This window comes from Fusarium mangiferae, assembly GCF_900044065.1.
Source record: "Fusarium mangiferae strain MRC7560 genome assembly, contig: FMAN_scaffold006, whole genome shotgun sequence".
NCBI classification, from domain to species: Eukaryota; Fungi; Ascomycota; class Sordariomycetes; order Hypocreales; family Nectriaceae; genus Fusarium; species Fusarium mangiferae.
The window spans coordinates 1,972,003-1,989,738 of NW_024573926.1; the positions used below are offsets into that span (position 1 = coordinate 1,972,003).

Consider the following 17,736-nt stretch of genomic DNA (forward strand, 5'->3'; position numbering starts at 1 on the left):
GATATTGTCACTATTCTCCCGATCAAGACAACCCAAACTCAAAACCTGAAAGCCCCCCATAAGAATAACAAGAGAGTGACAAAGGCATCAGGCATGACCATACATGAAGCGCACCTTACGACCTTCCGACTCAGTCCTAGGACCTAACACCACGCTCTACCCTCCCGTCCTACTTATGCAGGACCAAACGTGGGGAAGTCCTCGAGGTTGGTGACAGTGGGAACGGCACTAGTGGCGGTGGTAGTAGCTTCCGCGGTCGTGGTGGCTCCGGGAATGGGGGCGGGAGGTGGCACTGCAGGTGGTGCACCACCTAGACCACCAAGGAGTGGGCCAAGAAGACCGGTGACGGCTTCAAGCTGTCGCTTGTTAAGACCTTCGGACTTGAGTCCTCCAAGAAGGCCAGTCAAAGCGTCAAGCTGCCTCTTGTTCATGTCTGCGGTCTTCAGTCCCAGAAGGCCTGTGACAGTTTCAAGCTGTCGCTTGTCCAACCCTCCAATTGGGCCGTTGGGGTCTGGGGATCCAAGGGGATCATCGAACGGGTAGTCAGTGGGGGTGACAGAAACGGTAGTGCTGGTAGCGGTTTCGATGACATAAGGATCGGTGGTAGAAGGCTCAGAGTCTTCACCGTTGCCGAAGTCGATGATCTGCACGACGGATGGGGGAAGGGCTTCACGTTTCTCGGGGCTAAGGAGTTCGTTCTGGTCGGCATTCAGAGGAGCTGCCAGTGTGCTACCAAAGAGCATCGCAAGAGTAAGGAATGACTGCATTCTGAAGAATGTTCAAGAGCGTGTTGTAATGAGTGGTAAAAGAGTGTGTTTGGAAAGGATGGAGAATACTTAGAACTTCTTGGTAAGTATCAGACATTTTATATCCGGAGATGGGTAACATCAAGGGGGTGATGCTGTACATGCAGGTACGCAAAAGCCATGCCAATAGAAAAGACGCGCGTTGTAAGTCTAGTGGAATGATCAACTATCAAGGATGATTCCAAACGCTGATCTCTCATCTCTGTGAAAAGGAAATATTGAACACAAAGGGATGCTCCCAATTTGAATGACAGTAAGAGTATTGTGCTAGCCTGGACTACTCTAATTTACAGTCACAGTCGTGAGGGGAATCTTGTTAACATAGATCGCCAGTGGTATGTGACTATTGGCAGATGTTGAAGAGCAGACGGTGCAGATCAAGGGAGTAATGAGTCCATTTAGTAGTGAGTCTGGGATTTGTTAAATTACAGTAAATCACACTCATCAGAGACTGTCAGCATTCCACGTCTTCAAAACATAGGGATGTAGCATATTGAAGGTTGAGGAAAAGGAAACGCATTCAGAGACAGTGACATCAATTGATGGCCAGTGACATTCAGAAACACGGCAGACAATCGGACCGATCTGAAGAGACTGCCGAACAAACGTTTAAGGGTGTCTCAGGTACCCCAAGCCAGCTTTTAAATATTGCATACAAGTTATTGATCCAAGTCAGACACGGCAGACCCTCCCTCTCCCTCGGCACATGGAAGCCGCTTGCCCATTGTAGCAAGTGTATGGAGTAGCCAAGGCATAAAATGAAGCTATACCACATCCGTGGATTCTAGGTAATCGGTCCCTGCATCCAACACAGTCTAGGAATTAAATGATGCTCTTCGACAGCCTTCGTTAGGCTCTCGATATCGATGGAACAGCTGATTCCCTCAGCCAACCCAAAGCATCCGTCTTTGATACCCTGTCATTGTAAAGTTCAGAGACTTTTTAGAGCGTATTTCAGTTGTTTTTGGACTCGTTGCTGAAACGTGCGTCATGACAATAATGAACAATAACAGCCACTGTACTTCTTAAGCAATACAAATAGTCTTTCTTTGTCGAATTCTGTCCGTGGCGCCGTAAACTCGTCTCAAATCCACTTTCCAGGTCAATCTGTTACTCAAAATTGATCAGCCCTTCTAAGTCCAACGGTATGTGTGGTAAACCATAGCTCACAGAGCCAATGTCTATGCCCCAAGCTTGGCTACCTGTTCAACCCCTTGGCCCAAACACTCACGCCCCATTGTTCACACTCACACCTATTCGAGCACCGTCACTAAATAATCTCTTGCATTAGTCATCTATCACTTTCACAGGCATGTCGTCGTACTCAACAATTCCGCCATGTCACAGCGTGGCCCGGCCATTGACAGACGCCTTCGTCGACCTTTACTTCATGAACTATATCACCGCCATGGCTGCTGACGCTGTCCCGTATCTGCACCGGCATCCAAAGTATTCGACAGAGACATGTAGTTGCAGCGGGGCGCTTTCGATCAAAAACACTCTACCTAGCTTGTCGTCTTTTATTCGCACTCTGGTGATGGCATTCAAGTTACCCCGAGTCGTCATGGTTGCCTCTGCAGTATATCTTGGTCGTTGGCGGCTCCAGCATCCTGGAGCGTCTGGATCTACTCCTAGCGCTTCGTATCGTTTAGCCCTTACCTCTATGATTATTGCTGTCAAGCATCTGTACGATAATCCTCCTCCCAATGCTCGGTGGGTGAGGTTTTTGCATAAGAGTGGCATTCACTACTTTAACCTGGAGCACATTAACTCGATGGAAATGGAGATGCTGCACGATCTTGGGTGGGATATTGGAATGTCTCCTGCAGATGTTCGCAGGGTCTCGGAGCCTGTCCTATTTGTACTTGGGAGCGAATTACTTAATTATGCTCAACAGTGTTAGTCGTACGCTATCTATAGATTGAAGCTATCAAGCTATTATATATAAATGAACTCGGTGTTTGAAGCTTTTCTTTACGATGTGACAAATTGCCCGTCACAACTTTCTTCATCTTCCATTTACTTCAGTGAAACCTGTTCAAAGGACAGGCCAAGCAAGTCGTAAGCTTTTACAACATCCAAGCATGTTGATGTTAGCATAGGTTTTATTTATACTCTGAAGCTTGAGGAGCCACTAGAGCGTCATGACGGACACGAAGATAGACTCTTCCTCTGTGCTTCGGGGTGATGAATATCCAGTGTTGCTCAACTGACAAGATAAGCAAAGAGAAAATCACAGGTGCAATTGATCTTTGAATGCCGCATAATGATATCATTGAGTTCTAATTCTAAATTATGACCCTTGCCGATGAATGAATTATACCTGACAGGTCTTGCAAGCCTGCCGTGAGATGCATACCATCAACGACACATTTTCTCACCCCCCAAATAATCCACAAAACAATGACAAATAACACACTAACTCAGGCGATGGAAATTGACGGCCACCCGAGGACACGAAGGTAAAGACTGTGGAGTCGCCAAATTGGCGTGATCGCAACCCGATGAATAGTACATGGTAGAGATGTGGCGCCCCACGTGTTGGCTAAAGCGCTTAGAGGAGGCTGCTCAGAGCGATGCAAGGAAGGGCGACGTTGACAAGACCACCCTGGGCCTAGATCCGAGGTGTTAGTAAGAGAGCTACTGAGAAGGGTTGGAGATACATACAGTACTGCCGCTGTTTTGACAGCAGGCGGCATTTGCCTGGCATTCCTTGTTAAGGAGGCCATTAGCAATAGCCAGAACGTTAACGTCAAGCTTGGAGCACTGGTCAAACAGGCTCAGGTTGTTGAGGATACCAGCACCGTTGCCAACAGCGTTGCCGGCAGGGGTGTTGGTAACCTTGTTGCAGCAGGTGACCTGCATGTTGTTTCCACAAGCATTGTTGGCTTGAGCGACCGTGATCTGGTCAATGGAAGGGTAAGCCCGGATGGTTGGGCCAGCGGCAACGGTGGCGGCGAGGAAAGCGACGATGGTCATGTACTGCATCTTGAAGGTATTGAGTTGTCAAAGACAGAAGATATTATAGAATGATTATGTGGATTTGAGGGGTAGAGAATGGTGAAGATCAAAGCTGAACGAATGCTAAGAGATGCTGAGAGATGCTGATGATTGATGATGAGGAGATGTTCTGGTTTGGAGAGTTGCATCGACCCTTTTATATCTGGTTGACGGTGGATTTTGGATTGATTAAGGGAGACTGGTATGAAGGAAGCACTTGGATCTCTCCTTACTCGATGCTTCGATGCCCACCGTGGTTGGCCATCCTCTTCGGAATCGGCATGGTACTGCCAAGCAAATCTCATTGAGACACCAGCGGAGCTCATCGCTGGCTGCACGGTGGGACTGTAGACTGCGTATGCACACGACGAGAACACGATAGTCGTTGAGACATATTTTCACGAGATGTAAGCCATTCGTATAGAGAGATTTGCTTGTTTTGGTATTATTACCCAACTCTGCCACGTAATGGTATGAAATGGGTTTACTGACTGAACAGTCTTTGCTTTTGAGCAACTCACGTAGAGCCTATAGGACAGGATGGTTACCTCAAGCCCCATACTCTCACTCGCTCCACATAATTGGCTACTCCATCCCACTAAAACGACTCTACCATGTACCAGTCACAGGACCCAAATGCAAGGAGTGATCCAACATGAGGAATTTACTTTGCCATCCTCCCTACCCAGAAATTCGGCCCTACTTCTGCCTCAGACACGGCACATGAGTGAAACACGGCTCAATCTACTAGTGAGACCTTTTATTCAGGAACAGAGGAACGGAATCGTGTCTTAGGAAGCCCATTGTGCTCCCCCGCATAGTGAGTGCCGAAGATCTTTCCACTTCAGCCTTAGCCGCTTTTTAAGTTTGAATCAATTTTTGGTGCCCTTTTACATCAACGCCGGGAGGCTTTATCTCCGGCCTCAGTCTCCCTCTCGCTATGACTTCAAAATGAGTCTCAGTCGTCGTGTTCATTCCCCTCACATTGCAAATTTCTCCTAGCGCTCCCTTGGCTGTTTTCAGTGCGTTGCAAACAACAGATGTCAAACTTGCTAGCATTGGGAGAAAGGAATGGGTATTCCGTCGACATCCCTTGCAGTCTCCTTTTCCTCTCAGTGATTACAGTTGAGAGGCAAGATTGAGTTGGCAAACAGCGACGCCGAGTCCCGCCGCTCGAACTCGGCCTTTTTCCATATTGCTCCATCAATAACTGGCATGCCTTTTCGGGCCGTGAATATGGCGATGTTGGATCAGGAAACTCATAGAAATAATACTACTCATAGTGTAAACATTGGTACTATTAATAAAAGAGAAGTCAAACCTGATTCTGTAAGAGTTGTTTGATTATTTTCACGCTACCTTAAACCAGCCCAGACATAGCTGCGCATCGAGATGAGCTTCAAAAACGCACCAAGACTTTGTTGACGTCAAGACGATCCTCCACCGTTTGATCATATCTCTTTCTGGTCTACCTTGGTGCATTGCTACCCACCAACATGGTAGAAGTATATCCCAGACTTTTAGCAATCAACGCATATCATCCTCCATGGAACTTCAGTTTACTGAGAAAAGAAATGCAAGATTTCAACCAGGTTTAGAATCTCACTTACATCAAGCGATATGGCGCTTCTGGCCATAAATCGACATATATAAAAGTATTGCATTGACTAGCCTATACTTCAAACTGACCTGGCGTCAGGCCTCTTTCAGAAGGCTTTTATCGCAAGGGTTGTCCATAGGCAAGAATAAATAACGTGTTTCAAATGAATACCTACCTGAGAACTTCACGACGGGTTGTGATGTCTATGTCTTCCTGAGGTTGTGCCATATTCTCCGGTACCTACTGTTTCGGTTGATCATAATCATAAACTTGCTATATCAATTTTTCTCATCCAGATTAACTTCTTAATATATTTGGATGATGTATGGAGCTTCTGTTTGTGTTATAGAAGGTCCAGGGTAAATTTCATCAATTTGAAGAGTTACAGTTAATTAATACTGATATTTGGCAACAGACTCGTAATATATATTCCCAGATTCTAGCGCAATGAGCACTGATCTGAAGTAGATTTTTCACTTATCTGAGGAAACGGATTATGAATAGAAATGATTTCCTTATACTTGCCGTTTGGCTTGATAAGCGTTGGTTGATTATACAGTATTGTGAGATTTCTCCGAATGGGTCCAAGGGCAGACCTAGACTGTAGTGATTGGTCAGGCATTTTGGTATAATGTCTAACTTGTGAGCTAGAAGCGTTATCTTCAGCAGAGAACTGTGGCTGAGAGCTTGTATCACGACGGAGAATTTAGTTGTAGGCCTAGACTTCAGTTGTGGGGTGATGTTTCCGCGCCGCAAGTCATGATGACGAAGTTTGAGGTGACTACGACACGCTAGTTCCCTAATATCCGTGTTTCATCTTTCCATTGTCAAACCTCATCCTTGGATATAGCAAGTTTTCATGCTTCAACATGTTCAACGCGTCCTGGTAAGGCACTGCCAATGATAGAGAAGACCAAAGCATCCTCGATGCATCACTCAAAACTTCGATTCTCACAATACGCAGAGCGCAACAGCTGATGGCAGCGCATTCGTCCAGCCACTTGGGAAAATTCATTCCCGGGTCAAAAGCAGGTTTCTATGCTGGACGGATAGGATAAATGACGTCCCTATAGGTAAGACACGGGACAGCGATCACTGTAAATCTACGACACCACGAAGCTCCAAAAATCTCTCAATGTCTCGCGTATGTACAAGATCGAGGATCCGAGACGAAAGCATATAGATCGATATCGTTACCTGAGTTGAAAATCTAAAAGTGAGCCAATCGCAGCTCAGGTGTGACCTAGAAAGCCGCCATCCCTACAGTCAGTCTTGCATTCCAGTTGCTCTCCTTGCATCGGTGATAGGCCCATAGGGCACACAGTCAGCCGCATCTCAGAGCAAACTAGCCGAAGACGGAAGTGGTTGAAGCTGAAATCGGTCGATGGAAGCCGTAGCTAGTAGAATCAAGGCAATATGGACTTCATATACAGGAAGGCAGCTCCAGATCTTCCACATTTTGACGGGTTCTATAAGAAAGAACTCCCTCCAGCATATTAAAGTCTTCTTCCAGTGGCCTCACATTCTGGCAATGCAATACAGTCGTTTCTCCAACCTACAAGACATTCTTTGAAACAGAAGCTGTACCTATCCCTTTCTTCCCCTCATTAGGCTCAGGAAGTCCTTGATATCCACTCATCCTTTTTCATCGAGACCCAGCCAAACACGATTCTACAGACCACCGTTTGAGAACCTTTTTGTCAATTAAGAACCAATATGGCGATGTCATTTCAATCACATAAAGCACTACATAGCTGGCCCACGACGACATTACAAGCCAAAACATACCAGAGCCAAGAAAATCAAAGGCGCTGTTACCCTCATTATACCCCTGTTCACGAAGTCTCGCTTCAAGACTCGCATTTAAGACCAGTATCTATCTCGTCGGCCTATTCTGTACCCGAGACCTTCCCCAGGGGCAATCTAAAGATAGAAGCTGCTTCACAGCTACGCTCTTTTTCTGCTTCTTCAGGTCGCATCCTTCGACCTCCACTTAAACTCTGTCAGCGGCCTTTCCTGTCTTCGGAGCAAATTCAACAAGCAAAGCCTGCTGTCATGCAGACACATCAGTCTGATGATGATAGCATTCGAAGTCTTGAGCCTCCTCCTGTCCCCCCAAAAGATCCTCTTCGGACTTCTTCTCCACATGGGCACAGCTTGGATATCTCATGTGAAAGCGACACAGAATCTCTTAGGCATAACACCTTTGGATATCTGGAACCTCCTTCAGCACATGCATCATACTGGTCTGAGCCTAGCTGCAGCGAGAGTGGGACCGTTACCGAAGATGAAGAAGAGTTGACAGATGTTGAAGAAACAGTCTTAGAATCGTCCGAGGTTGAAGACAGCTTAATACGTTTCTCCATCATCGAGGCGCATCGTGTCTCATTCCATACATGGATTCTGAACCCCACCACAGCTGGAGCTCCTCCTGACCCACCACTCAAGCTGAGCTTGAGAGACCAAATTGAAAATGAGTACATGGCCTGGCCTGCTTGCTCGAAGAAGGCTAAGCGTTGGGGGATAATATTCCAGTAAATACTACTTTGTAATTAGCCAGTAATCTGAAGACAACATCACGTCAGTCGGAACGAAGTCTATGGTTATTATTATCAGAGCATGCCGGAGTATCTTGTTTTATACGTGATAAGCCAACCCGGTCTCATTGCCTTGATAAGATAAAACTCTTAAGGTCTAATTATTGAGCCCTCTACAGGTCAAAATCCTATAATATCTAGTTCGACAATGGCTCGTGACATATGACAATGTACTTGCAAGGGTCTCGTTATATGAATGATAGCCAGAAGTGAAGTGTTGATTAAATATAAGTAATTGAAAATCTCTTAATATAACAGTGAATAGCATATACAGAGAACTTTGGACCCCTTGTCCTTCAATCTTAGCGATGCTGATCTGAGTGCACTTGGCTTCAGAGTGGCCGATCACGTCTAGAGCTCCGCTTAGCATCCTGCCTCGTTTGATAAGAAGTACAATCTCGGCATAAGGTCGGTCCCCTATGAGATCGCTGTCGCGATGCGCGAGCAACAAATCTACTACAATTGCAACATCGTGTTGAAAGAACCACGGGCTGTTGAGCGTCAGACATGTCCTCAGCTCCGTCAAATGACGACTTACCAGATCTGGCCTTGGAACTCCTGCCGATGAATTCACTGGTATCGTCATGGGATTGGGCATACTGATCATGTGTTGTTGCTGAGGAGGCTGAAGACCTGGTTGGAGCCCTGAAGATGTTTGTGGTGGACCGACTTGCTGCAATAACTGCTTGGTCCTTTCCAGATATCTAAACATATCACTGACCTCCTGTTCTCGCGGGAGCCTGGCAGGATTCACAGGTATGGTGTGTTGTTGCAAGGCAGTGCTCTGGTTGGCCTGAGCAAAATTGTAGATAGTATGAGAAAGTGACATGATCTATCCATGGTTAATACTGTTGTAGACAGTCGTGGTACCATGCCTGCCATACTTGACCCAACGCCTCTTTGTAGGTCTGGTTATCAGGGTAAGAGTCCAAGACGTGTTGATGTCGGGCTTGTGCAGGTGGATTAAAATCAAGGCTGCCTGCGCGAGGAAGTGAAATTTCGGTGGAGGAACCACGGAAGCGATGAGATAAGTTCGACAGGGGACGAACTGGCTGGGGTGGAGGATCCTCCTCTTTCTTGATGGATGATGGACCAGGGGACGGAGACGCTGGTGGAGTACCCAAGCTACGGCCAGCGCGGTACTGATCAGCTTGAATAATCTCTGCTATAGATGGTAGCTTCTGATAATTTAAGGGACCAGAATCGTCTGAATGTCGAGATGACTTCTTCATGGTGCAGAGTTTGTGTAACCTGTTGTAGGGATGAGAAGCCAAGCCGTCCTTCTAGACGAAAAAAAAGGGGGGGGGAACAGAAAAGTGCCATGTCGATTGTTGGCAGATATACGGCCACAATTAAGCCCCCAATTAATTGACCGCCTCCAACACTGTTTTTGGTGGCGCTCGGGTGAGTCGACTTACATTCCGCGGTGGGGGCAGTCCTTGATATCTTGCATCTCGTGCCGAGAATAAAAAGCAAAGCAAGACATGATTTCGAAATCTGCTGTTCGCCTGCTGTCTCATTAGCACGCCACTATATACTCATGTCAAGAGTCCTTCTATTCCGCTTCTAGTTAACGATAATCTGAGGCCCGCCAACACTAACACGTCTCTCTCTCCTACAGGACCCACCAACGCAGTGTACCAGAGTTGCCGGTCCTCTACCACGTAACTGGACTAATCATAGATGAGGAGGCTGTCTCTTGGACAATGTTTATTCTCCGTGGTTGACCGACCGCACATAAGATAAGAATATTGCAAATATTTGTTTTAACGAAACAAATATACGTAAATGAGGATGATGAAGACGTTGGAAAGAGAGCTGTTGTCACACAGAGACAAGGTCACAGATACTCAAAAAAGAGTGCCACAGAAGAAGGTTTATAATACATTCTAAACCAAGTACCGAATGCCAATTTGACGACGAGGCGTCCCATAACTTCATCCTTATCAGTAGAAAAACAGTCTATGAAGCCTTGCAATTTACCCAAACCCAGTACCTCCTTCAACGGTGTAATAAACGCCATGCCATATAATCCTGCACGTTCCAAGTTCCGACGGAAATAATACATACACTGAACGACCTCGCTCTCGCCATAGACACTCCCAATCATCATTCCCAATATGTATTAACGGCATATCCGTTATAAGGAAGCGATTGACTGCGACCCGGAGCCGCTGGGTTGACCTGAAGATTAAGCGACTGATTCGTACTGGGCCCCGGGCCCGAATTAAAATCAAAAACATCCCCTCCGCCACCGATGAACATATCACCCATATTTGCAGAATCAGAAAACCCGGGCATGAATCGCATCGGCAGTGCATGCGAGTTGGAATCCCATGGAAAGCCGAAATCCTGTTGATATAGAGGATTTGCCGTTTCAGAAACCGACGAAGTCGATGGACTAGACATGTCCGCCAGTGTTGAGTATTGTGACATTGCAGGGGCTTCTGAGAGCTGTACCCCCTGGGTTGAGTCGAACCCAGCTGCGTTTGAATTCAAGTCTTGTCCCAAGACTCGAACACTCGTACCTGGAAGACTCTGGCTTCTCATAATGAGATTTCCTGGATTTGCCACAGTAGATACTAGGAAGAGGTGTTAGCAAAGATGGGCTCCAAGGGCTGTGTCGTTGGGGGTGAACAAACCTCTCATGTCAGGTGCAAAGCCGTCTGTCCATGGTATTCCAGTGCTAACTGGTATCCCTTGAGATGTAGGCCTTATTTCGGACGGATCCAGAGATGACTTTATGCCGTCTATATATCGATCCATGCTGTCAGAATTCCGTGATGGATTATATGGGAGCAAGCCTGGATCCGGACCAGGAGAGAACCTGGCTATTCGAACGAGACTGGAGCCTTCAGTAGATGACTGGCCCGTCAGGTAAGAACTGCATTCTTTCTTCAACCGAACGCAGCTGACGCAGCGAGCTTGCGCGTCAGAAGAAGAGGCGATGCATCTGATTTTTCGATGCCTGCACTGTTCTGGAAAACTGGTTAGAGGCATGAGCCTTGACGCCCCAAGCTGGGCGTAGGAAAGGCTGCTTACTGCACGCTGATGAAGCTCGCTTGTAACCGAGCTTCAGCCTGGTATTTGACTTTGACTCCTCGGCTTCTTGTAAGTCTTCAGCGGAACCCATGCCATACTGAGCCATGCCTGGAACCTGGCAAGTATTGAATGGACTGTATTGATAGTAGTCATTTGGAGGCTGAATATCTTGCGCATCCAAGATATCGGATGTATCAAGCTGATACGAGTTGAAGGCTGTGAAAGACATGATTGTGCGGGCGCTAGATGCTTCGAGAGGCACGGAAGCCAAGGATGTTGACAGAAGGGTGAAAGCGTCAAGGTCGATCAAAGAATAACCTTTTAAGTGCGTAGGGCGAGGGAAGGTCGCGGGATGCTAGCCGCTAAATTATCAGTGCTGATCAGGGCTGGGAATAACACATCTGGCTAACAGCTGATGCTAGCTGCGCGCTGGTGCCGAATGGTGCACGCTGCAATGGCAACGAGATTAAGTATGACCATGTGTCTTCACCGGGTGAAATACCGAGCAATACATCGAGATCTCAGGCGTAGACACTACCGGTTTAAAAGGAATGAAGCCGGGAAATAACCAACAAGTGACCTCTACTGAAATTCCGCGTCTGTCAAGGATTTGAGACTGAGACTGAAGCGGAAGTGATCTACGGAGCAAAGGCGGCGGGAGTGGGGTGTAGATCGGGGGGACAGTGCCACCCCCTGTTCGGATTTCTCTTGTGTGGCGCACGTGAAGTTGATTGCTGGGGGATGTGAAGGGGCAAGGGATCTGACATATGGCGCAGATCGATCTGGGGCACCGGGAGAATGGCGAGTAATGTGACTGGGTGACATTCTAATTACTCCCCAGACATCAATACGATAAGAGGTGTCTTGAAAATTTGATCACTTGTCAATTCCCTTAACTCGAGAGAACAGAGCAGTCAATATCAAGTGCCGACATGCGTTTAAACTTGTAGTTAAAGTGGCTAACTACCGGTAACTGTCGCCCAAATGCCACTAGGGAAGGGCCGCCAGAGATCGTTCCATCGGCGCTCTATCGGCCGCTACTTGTTTTCTCCGATTGAAGAAGTTTCCTCCATGAAATCTGGCTTCCTCGATGCTCTAGCCTAACGAGTCATCGGCCGCTGACACGGCATCCCTTCCTGGGTCCGGTAGACGAGGCTTGTGCTAAAATGTGGCACACCCCAATCTCGGCGCTAATCCAGGTTTCAATAGCGCCGATCTTTGGTACAGACGAACCAAAGAGGTGGGTGGCGGGTGTCAAATGACGTCCTTATCCTTGATTCTTAGAGGATTGTTCAACTTCAGCTCAGGGCACTTCGACTGGATCTGGGCTACCGTGTAGAGAGTGTGTGTGAGCGATCGAGGGGTTATGCCCCCCTCGTAACGAGCTAGTGTTTAGTAATCGGGCAGTCAGCAGAGACAGGGGCACGTCGACTTTAGCAGCATCTCGGGGAGCTAGCCGGCCACTAGCTTGGTCTACTAAGCAGCCTTGGAAACCGATATAGGTAGCCAAGCCTACGTACGCCGTACCTCCCTCACATATGCACAAGTCCCATTTCGCTTGCAATAAGGCTCGGAAATCTACCGGGGACTGGGAAGCGCTCTCTATTGGCAGACTAAGTTTCAGCAAGTCTCAGAGCAAATTATGAATGGAAGTAAACACCGAAAACGCCAAGCTGAGATATCTGGATGCATGTTGGTACTGGGGTATATAACGTGAGATTTTAAAGTACAATAATGATAATGATAAATGTTGATACAAGAATGACAAATCCCTCCAATACTTGCTATCTGGGCCACTAACATAGAAGTTCGGTGCTGTTTTCCTTGTGATTTCCATATCTTCTCCAGAACTTGTAAAACCTCGTGCTTGCAATAGGTAATTCATTTGAATTTTGAGAGATCACCTCACCAGAATAAACCCCGCGTGCTCATGTGTGAACTCGCCAGGCTTGTTCTTTCACCGCCTAGACCTAAGCGTCACTCTTCTCTTTCGGGTAAGGTCCTCCTCCTCAATTATGGCTACTGCAGCAGGGACAAATTTGATGCTGCGATAGCGTTTGTTGTTTCGCGTATGCAGCCTGCGATGAGTCTGCAGATTGTCCCACCGATTGAAATTATCCTTTCCACAAAACTCGCAGGAGAAGTTGTTTTCTCCCTCACCATGCTTCCTATGTTTTGTCAGATGTATGTCTTATCAAATTCAGATTTGGTAATATACGTACGCTTGCTTATGTCGCTTGAGGTGCTCAATGCGACGAAATGCTTTATTGCATCCTGGGTAGTCACACTCGCCAGTCGCCTTTTTGATAATTTTTGTTCCGGCAGGCAAGGCGGCTCTGAATGGCTGGTCTCTTGGTTTCGGAACCCTCCGCTGAAGAGACACGGAGTTTTCTTTTGAGAGATTGCGCATCACAGGTGGGGATCTCATCTCGCAGATCGACCTGGACGTGTGCAGGGGCGAGGCATAAGGGTCCGGGCCAAGACAGTTTGAGACATCTGAATGCCGCGTCTCGGAGTGATCCGAGGACGGGCTATCAATGGAACAAGACCATGAAGACATGGATGAAATGCTCCCAAGACGAGAAAAAGCTTGGGGAGATGGCATCGTGCTGACATCGGAGTAACTATCACATGTGCCAGGTGCGTTGGGCATGGTGAATGGACTGATCGGACTGACTGGAGCGATGTCGACTGTGTTTGTATGTTGCATATGTTGATAGTCCATGCTGAGATTTTGTTGATGCACATGCTGATACGACAAGTCTCCGGCTTCGGGTCTGACAGTGTCTGACATGAAAGAGGGGGATGGAAATGTCGTGTTGATCCAGAGGTAAGCGTTATTGTAGAGATGGTTGAAATCCAAAGGTCCAGACTCCATCCACTCTGATCGGGGTGACGATGTAGGGGTGAGAGGGGCATCAGGTGAGGAGGCAAAGGTAAAGCCTGTGTCAAGTGGAACAAAGCACTGGCCCTCCATGTTGTAGGTACTTTCCATACTGAGCTCAAGGCGTAGCTAGCGAATCGAAATATTCGAATGTTGAAGAAGTTTAGTATAGACGATCAGATTGTGTGAACAATGAAATACTGTAGCAGATGTCATAGGGGATGGGGCTCTTAAGAACAAACCATATAGCAGATCTTGCCTACAATGTTTTCTCATCATGCAATGCCAATTCATAGCCTCATGACAGAGAAAACGCATCCCAAGCAGGTGCTCAAACTGAGACAAAAGAAGGCTGCCACTCAAAAGGCCCGAAAACCATTACTAACCACTGTAACAGATGCTATGATGGGAATTCCCATATTGCCGCGATCGAGATCTTGGAATCTGTCAATCGGCAGTCGTTGGCAGATTAGTTCCTCCCAGCCGGATCCCAAGCCAAAGGTGCGGCAGACCTGCCGCAAATGCAATGTGGTGTATGTGATGTAGCGTCACACATAGAGCCAATTTGCTGGTACTATTACAGCCAGCCAAGCTGATAGGCCATCAAAGTATTGTCGATCTGTCTCCCTGCTGACGCTACCTTGATCCGCACGCATCACGGTGCTTAAAGTGATATGGAGCAGACCATTTCAGGGTCTTGGCAGGGTTTGATGCTTTGACAACCATTCTTTCGGGTCAAGTTGGATGCGCTGTGACGGCGGAATCATGCAGGCTTGTGCGCATGAACGGCAATGTGCCGCATCTACGATACGCGAGATTCCTGTTTTGACAGTTTCTCCCGGGCTTAGCCTCCGTCACCATCAGTGCAAGCAAGGCCCCCAAATCCTGTATCTTGACTATTTTACTTGTGAGGTTTCTAGCCAGATTCTCGCAGTGATCCTGATCTCAAAGCACATATCTGATTTTGCCTCTCTATTCCATCGCCTGCCTCGTTCGAGAATTGCCAATGGTCAGCTGTTTGACTACTTAACCGAGCCGTACCGATGTCCCATTCTGCGGAGGAAAACATCCTTCCCGTGTTTCATTCATCAATTCTGTTACTATCTTTGCGCCGACAGATATCGGCTGTCTTGTGCATTAGTCTTGGACAAAGCAAAGAAGTGCCTGCAAATCGTTACCCGTGTTGGATTCCACTGCATTTATCTACCCCAGATGGAATCCGGGGGACGGGTCCCATGCCCGTGAACCTGGTTCATTGCCGCTAGTGGATCAGTTAACGGCAATTCACAACGTCGATCTTGTCTCACTCACTCCACACGCCCCTGTTGTCTTGGAGCAAGATAGCGAGTCCCAGTTTTCATCACGAACCGCTGCTCCGTAGACGGGCGGGATATTACGACACACAGATGCTAAGAAACAGGAACAGGGAGAGGTATTCAGGTGAACAGGGGTTGGATGCTCCGTCGTGTTGCATGCCTGCAGGGTAAGAGTATTGCAATGGTGTTTCATAGGTCCCTTGATCGACGCTAACCTCGTGGCTGATACGCAAGATAAAGTGAGGCTTTTCTCGAGTGGCTTCACCGTTGGTCCCATTGGCTGGGAACGGGAGAATACTGCAACAGAACAAGGCAATACAGAGCAGAGTCATGTCATCTGACACTGATTATTATTCATAATAAATGTGTCCACTTTTCATTTGTTCGCCGCTAACAAAAGCAATACCCAGTAGCAGCCATGAATAATGCATCCCGCCTTGATCCAATAGATGCTGTCGTGTACCGGTTATTCAGTCCTACTGTCTCACGGCGCATACCCTGAAAATCACAGTACCCCTCTATAATCTGACCTCACACCCCTTGCACGCCCATCCTGCAGGGCACTTTCTCCAGATTATGGCTGTATCGAAGTTTTGTCCCGAGCCGTGCTGGAAGCCGCATTAGGTCGATTGAACGCTGCATGGCGTTTCGCTTGTCGGCCGAACAGTCTGCATCAAGCAAATACAATGACTTTGTAAACTCCCTTCCATGATAACATGAGTCTTGTCGCTATCTCGTCGAACCCTTTGCAAATCAGGTGGCGGTGCTCCAACCGCGGCAGTGAATCTCGGATGTCAAACAGTTTCATACAAGTACAAGACACATTGGCGCCTTATTCTTTAAAACTCATTCAACCTGACAATCCCTTTGTTTATTTGGATCCCTTAAATATTTTATTTGACTATCTATGATTCTTCGATTCCCCTGTTCATTTCCCTCGTCTCATAATCTCCCGATCTACACCCTTGGGCTCGATCATCGCCAGGTTGATCGATTACTCGACGACCATGATGCCTATGACCTTCAATTTCCCGGTGCATGGCCTCAGGGCTCATCGGTATGCTGAAACCGGCCCTTCTCACCCTTGTGTTCAACAACATACTCCACCTACCTCAGACATAGGAAGCCCGGATGTCAAGATTGAAGGTAAGTCTCATACAGCGATTCATGATAGAAGACTCTTATCGACTAACAGCTTCTACAGAAATCGATATCGACTCTCACGATGCACCCCGTCTTGCAAGCATGCCATGTCTGGCTACTCCATCCCGCGAGTGTTCCTCGATACAGCTACCGAGTTTGGAGGCACTTGATAGAGGGGTCAAGGCTACTACACGATTGTATGGGCTCAAGAAGGAAAATCCTCTCGATATCTTACTTCCAAGTCCCTCTCAGTTAATTGCCTACGCAAATCGAAAGCCTCCTCCTCCTACACCTCGCTTGCTGTGGTCTTGCTGGACTCCACCAGTCGATGACTCGATTACTGAACAGAGTCCTCCACAGCAGAGGGGAGTGACTGGCCTTGGAATTCTCCCCTTTGGTTTCGGTGATTCTCGACAGATCATTCATGAGAATCCTCCACGCGACGTGGCAGACAAGAATCTTACATCCCGTCTCACCCCAGCCACTATCAGTTCCCGGAATAGCCAATCGCCCGATGCGAACTCGAGGTATCGCAGTAATCAGAAGTATACAACAGAAGAGGGGGACTTCATCATCTATGCCAGACATGACAGGAACATGAAATGGTCATGCATCGTGGAAGAGTTTGCTACCCTGTTCGGTCACACTCCTCGACGCACGATCCAGGGCCTCCAAGCTTGGCACTACCGAATGAACAATCAGATACCAGTCTGGGATGCCGACGGATGGTTATGCTTTGACCATGACGACGATGACGAGCCTCGGCAGATCAGCATCAAGTCTCGCGAACGACATATGTATCTAGGGCCCGGGGAGTCTTTAGGTATTGCCCAGCGATATCCTGAGCGGGCTGTACATTACGCATGGGTTGATCCCAAGACCAAGATGATGGCAAAGGACTGGGGTAAGTAACTCATTTTTCTGGATAATCAAGAATGAGACTAACAATATCAACAGCTGCCAAACGAACTCTACAATATGATATCAGACACCGACGACAGAGAAAGCAGTTGAAACGACTGCTTGCTAAGCGCGATTTCAACTGATTTCTACAGGTCGCATGAATTAGGGTTTTTAAAATCTTGTACAATACGATTGGGTTGGATTTGCAATGATATTGATGATATGGTTTTAACCATTTTCCTTGCTAGACATGGTTGACGGTTTACGGCTTATGGTTATGAATGTATTGGCTTCAGTGGTATTGGAATTGGCTTGGAATTCTATATGTAGTTTAGAGCAAATGCTCCAGATTTGTTTATTGATTATGATCACGATATCTTGAGACTTGAACCCCAATCATTTTGCGAAACTGGCGATGACTTTGGGAGGACGAGAAGACTGTTCC

The 17,736-nt window shown here is 47.4% G+C and overlaps 8 protein-coding genes across 8 annotated transcripts; 3 read left to right on the forward strand and 5 right to left on the reverse strand.

Annotated features, from left to right (window-relative positions):
- Nucleotides 1-173: 173 nt before the first annotated feature.
- FMAN_03382 (uncharacterized protein) lies at nucleotides 174-767 on the reverse strand (the record flags this gene model as incomplete). Its single annotated transcript, XM_041832194.1, has 1 exon — nucleotides 174-767. The coding sequence occupies one exon, from the start codon at nucleotides 765-767 to the stop codon at nucleotides 174-176; it is 594 nt and encodes a 197-aa protein (XP_041682682.1).
- A 1,351-nt stretch (nucleotides 768-2,118) lies between these two features.
- On the forward strand, nucleotides 2,119-2,709 carry FMAN_03383 (uncharacterized protein; the record flags this gene model as incomplete). The annotated part of the gene is made up of 1 exon (XM_041832195.1): nucleotides 2,119-2,709. The coding sequence occupies one exon, from the start codon at nucleotides 2,119-2,121 to the stop codon at nucleotides 2,707-2,709; it is 591 nt and encodes a 196-aa protein (XP_041682683.1).
- A 651-nt stretch (nucleotides 2,710-3,360) lies between these two features.
- Nucleotides 3,361-3,794, reverse strand: FMAN_03384 (uncharacterized protein; the record flags this gene model as incomplete). The annotated part of the gene is made up of 2 exons (XM_041832196.1): nucleotides 3,361-3,420; nucleotides 3,474-3,794. 2 exons carry the CDS (start codon nucleotides 3,792-3,794, stop codon nucleotides 3,361-3,363), a joined length of 381 nt encoding a protein of 126 aa, XP_041682684.1.
- A 3,328-nt stretch (nucleotides 3,795-7,122) lies between these two features.
- FMAN_03385 (uncharacterized protein) lies at nucleotides 7,123-7,944 on the forward strand (the record flags this gene model as incomplete). Its single annotated transcript, XM_041832198.1, has 1 exon — nucleotides 7,123-7,944. The coding sequence occupies one exon, from the start codon at nucleotides 7,123-7,125 to the stop codon at nucleotides 7,942-7,944; it is 822 nt and encodes a 273-aa protein (XP_041682685.1).
- A 391-nt stretch (nucleotides 7,945-8,335) lies between these two features.
- On the reverse strand, nucleotides 8,336-8,832 carry FMAN_03386 (uncharacterized protein; the record flags this gene model as incomplete). The annotated part of the gene is made up of 2 exons (XM_041832199.1): nucleotides 8,336-8,494; nucleotides 8,542-8,832. 2 exons carry the CDS (start codon nucleotides 8,830-8,832, stop codon nucleotides 8,336-8,338), a joined length of 450 nt encoding a protein of 149 aa, XP_041682686.1.
- A 1,280-nt stretch (nucleotides 8,833-10,112) lies between these two features.
- Nucleotides 10,113-11,274, reverse strand: FMAN_03387 (uncharacterized protein; the record flags this gene model as incomplete). Its single annotated transcript, XM_041832200.1, has 3 exons — nucleotides 10,113-10,585; nucleotides 10,646-10,981; nucleotides 11,046-11,274. 3 exons carry the CDS (start codon nucleotides 11,272-11,274, stop codon nucleotides 10,113-10,115), a joined length of 1,038 nt encoding a protein of 345 aa, XP_041682687.1.
- A 1,728-nt stretch (nucleotides 11,275-13,002) lies between these two features.
- FMAN_03388 (uncharacterized protein) lies at nucleotides 13,003-14,022 on the reverse strand (the record flags this gene model as incomplete). Its single annotated transcript, XM_041832201.1, has 2 exons — nucleotides 13,003-13,213; nucleotides 13,268-14,022. The coding sequence occupies 2 exons, from the start codon at nucleotides 14,020-14,022 to the stop codon at nucleotides 13,003-13,005; spliced, it is 966 nt and encodes a 321-aa protein (XP_041682688.1).
- Nucleotides 14,023-16,255: 2,233 nt separating this feature from the next.
- FMAN_03389 (uncharacterized protein) lies at nucleotides 16,256-17,434 on the forward strand (the record flags this gene model as incomplete). The annotated part of the gene is made up of 3 exons (XM_041832202.1): nucleotides 16,256-16,391; nucleotides 16,450-17,292; nucleotides 17,346-17,434. 3 exons carry the CDS (start codon nucleotides 16,256-16,258, stop codon nucleotides 17,432-17,434), a joined length of 1,068 nt encoding a protein of 355 aa, XP_041682689.1.
- Between the last annotated feature and the right edge of the window lie 302 nt (nucleotides 17,435-17,736).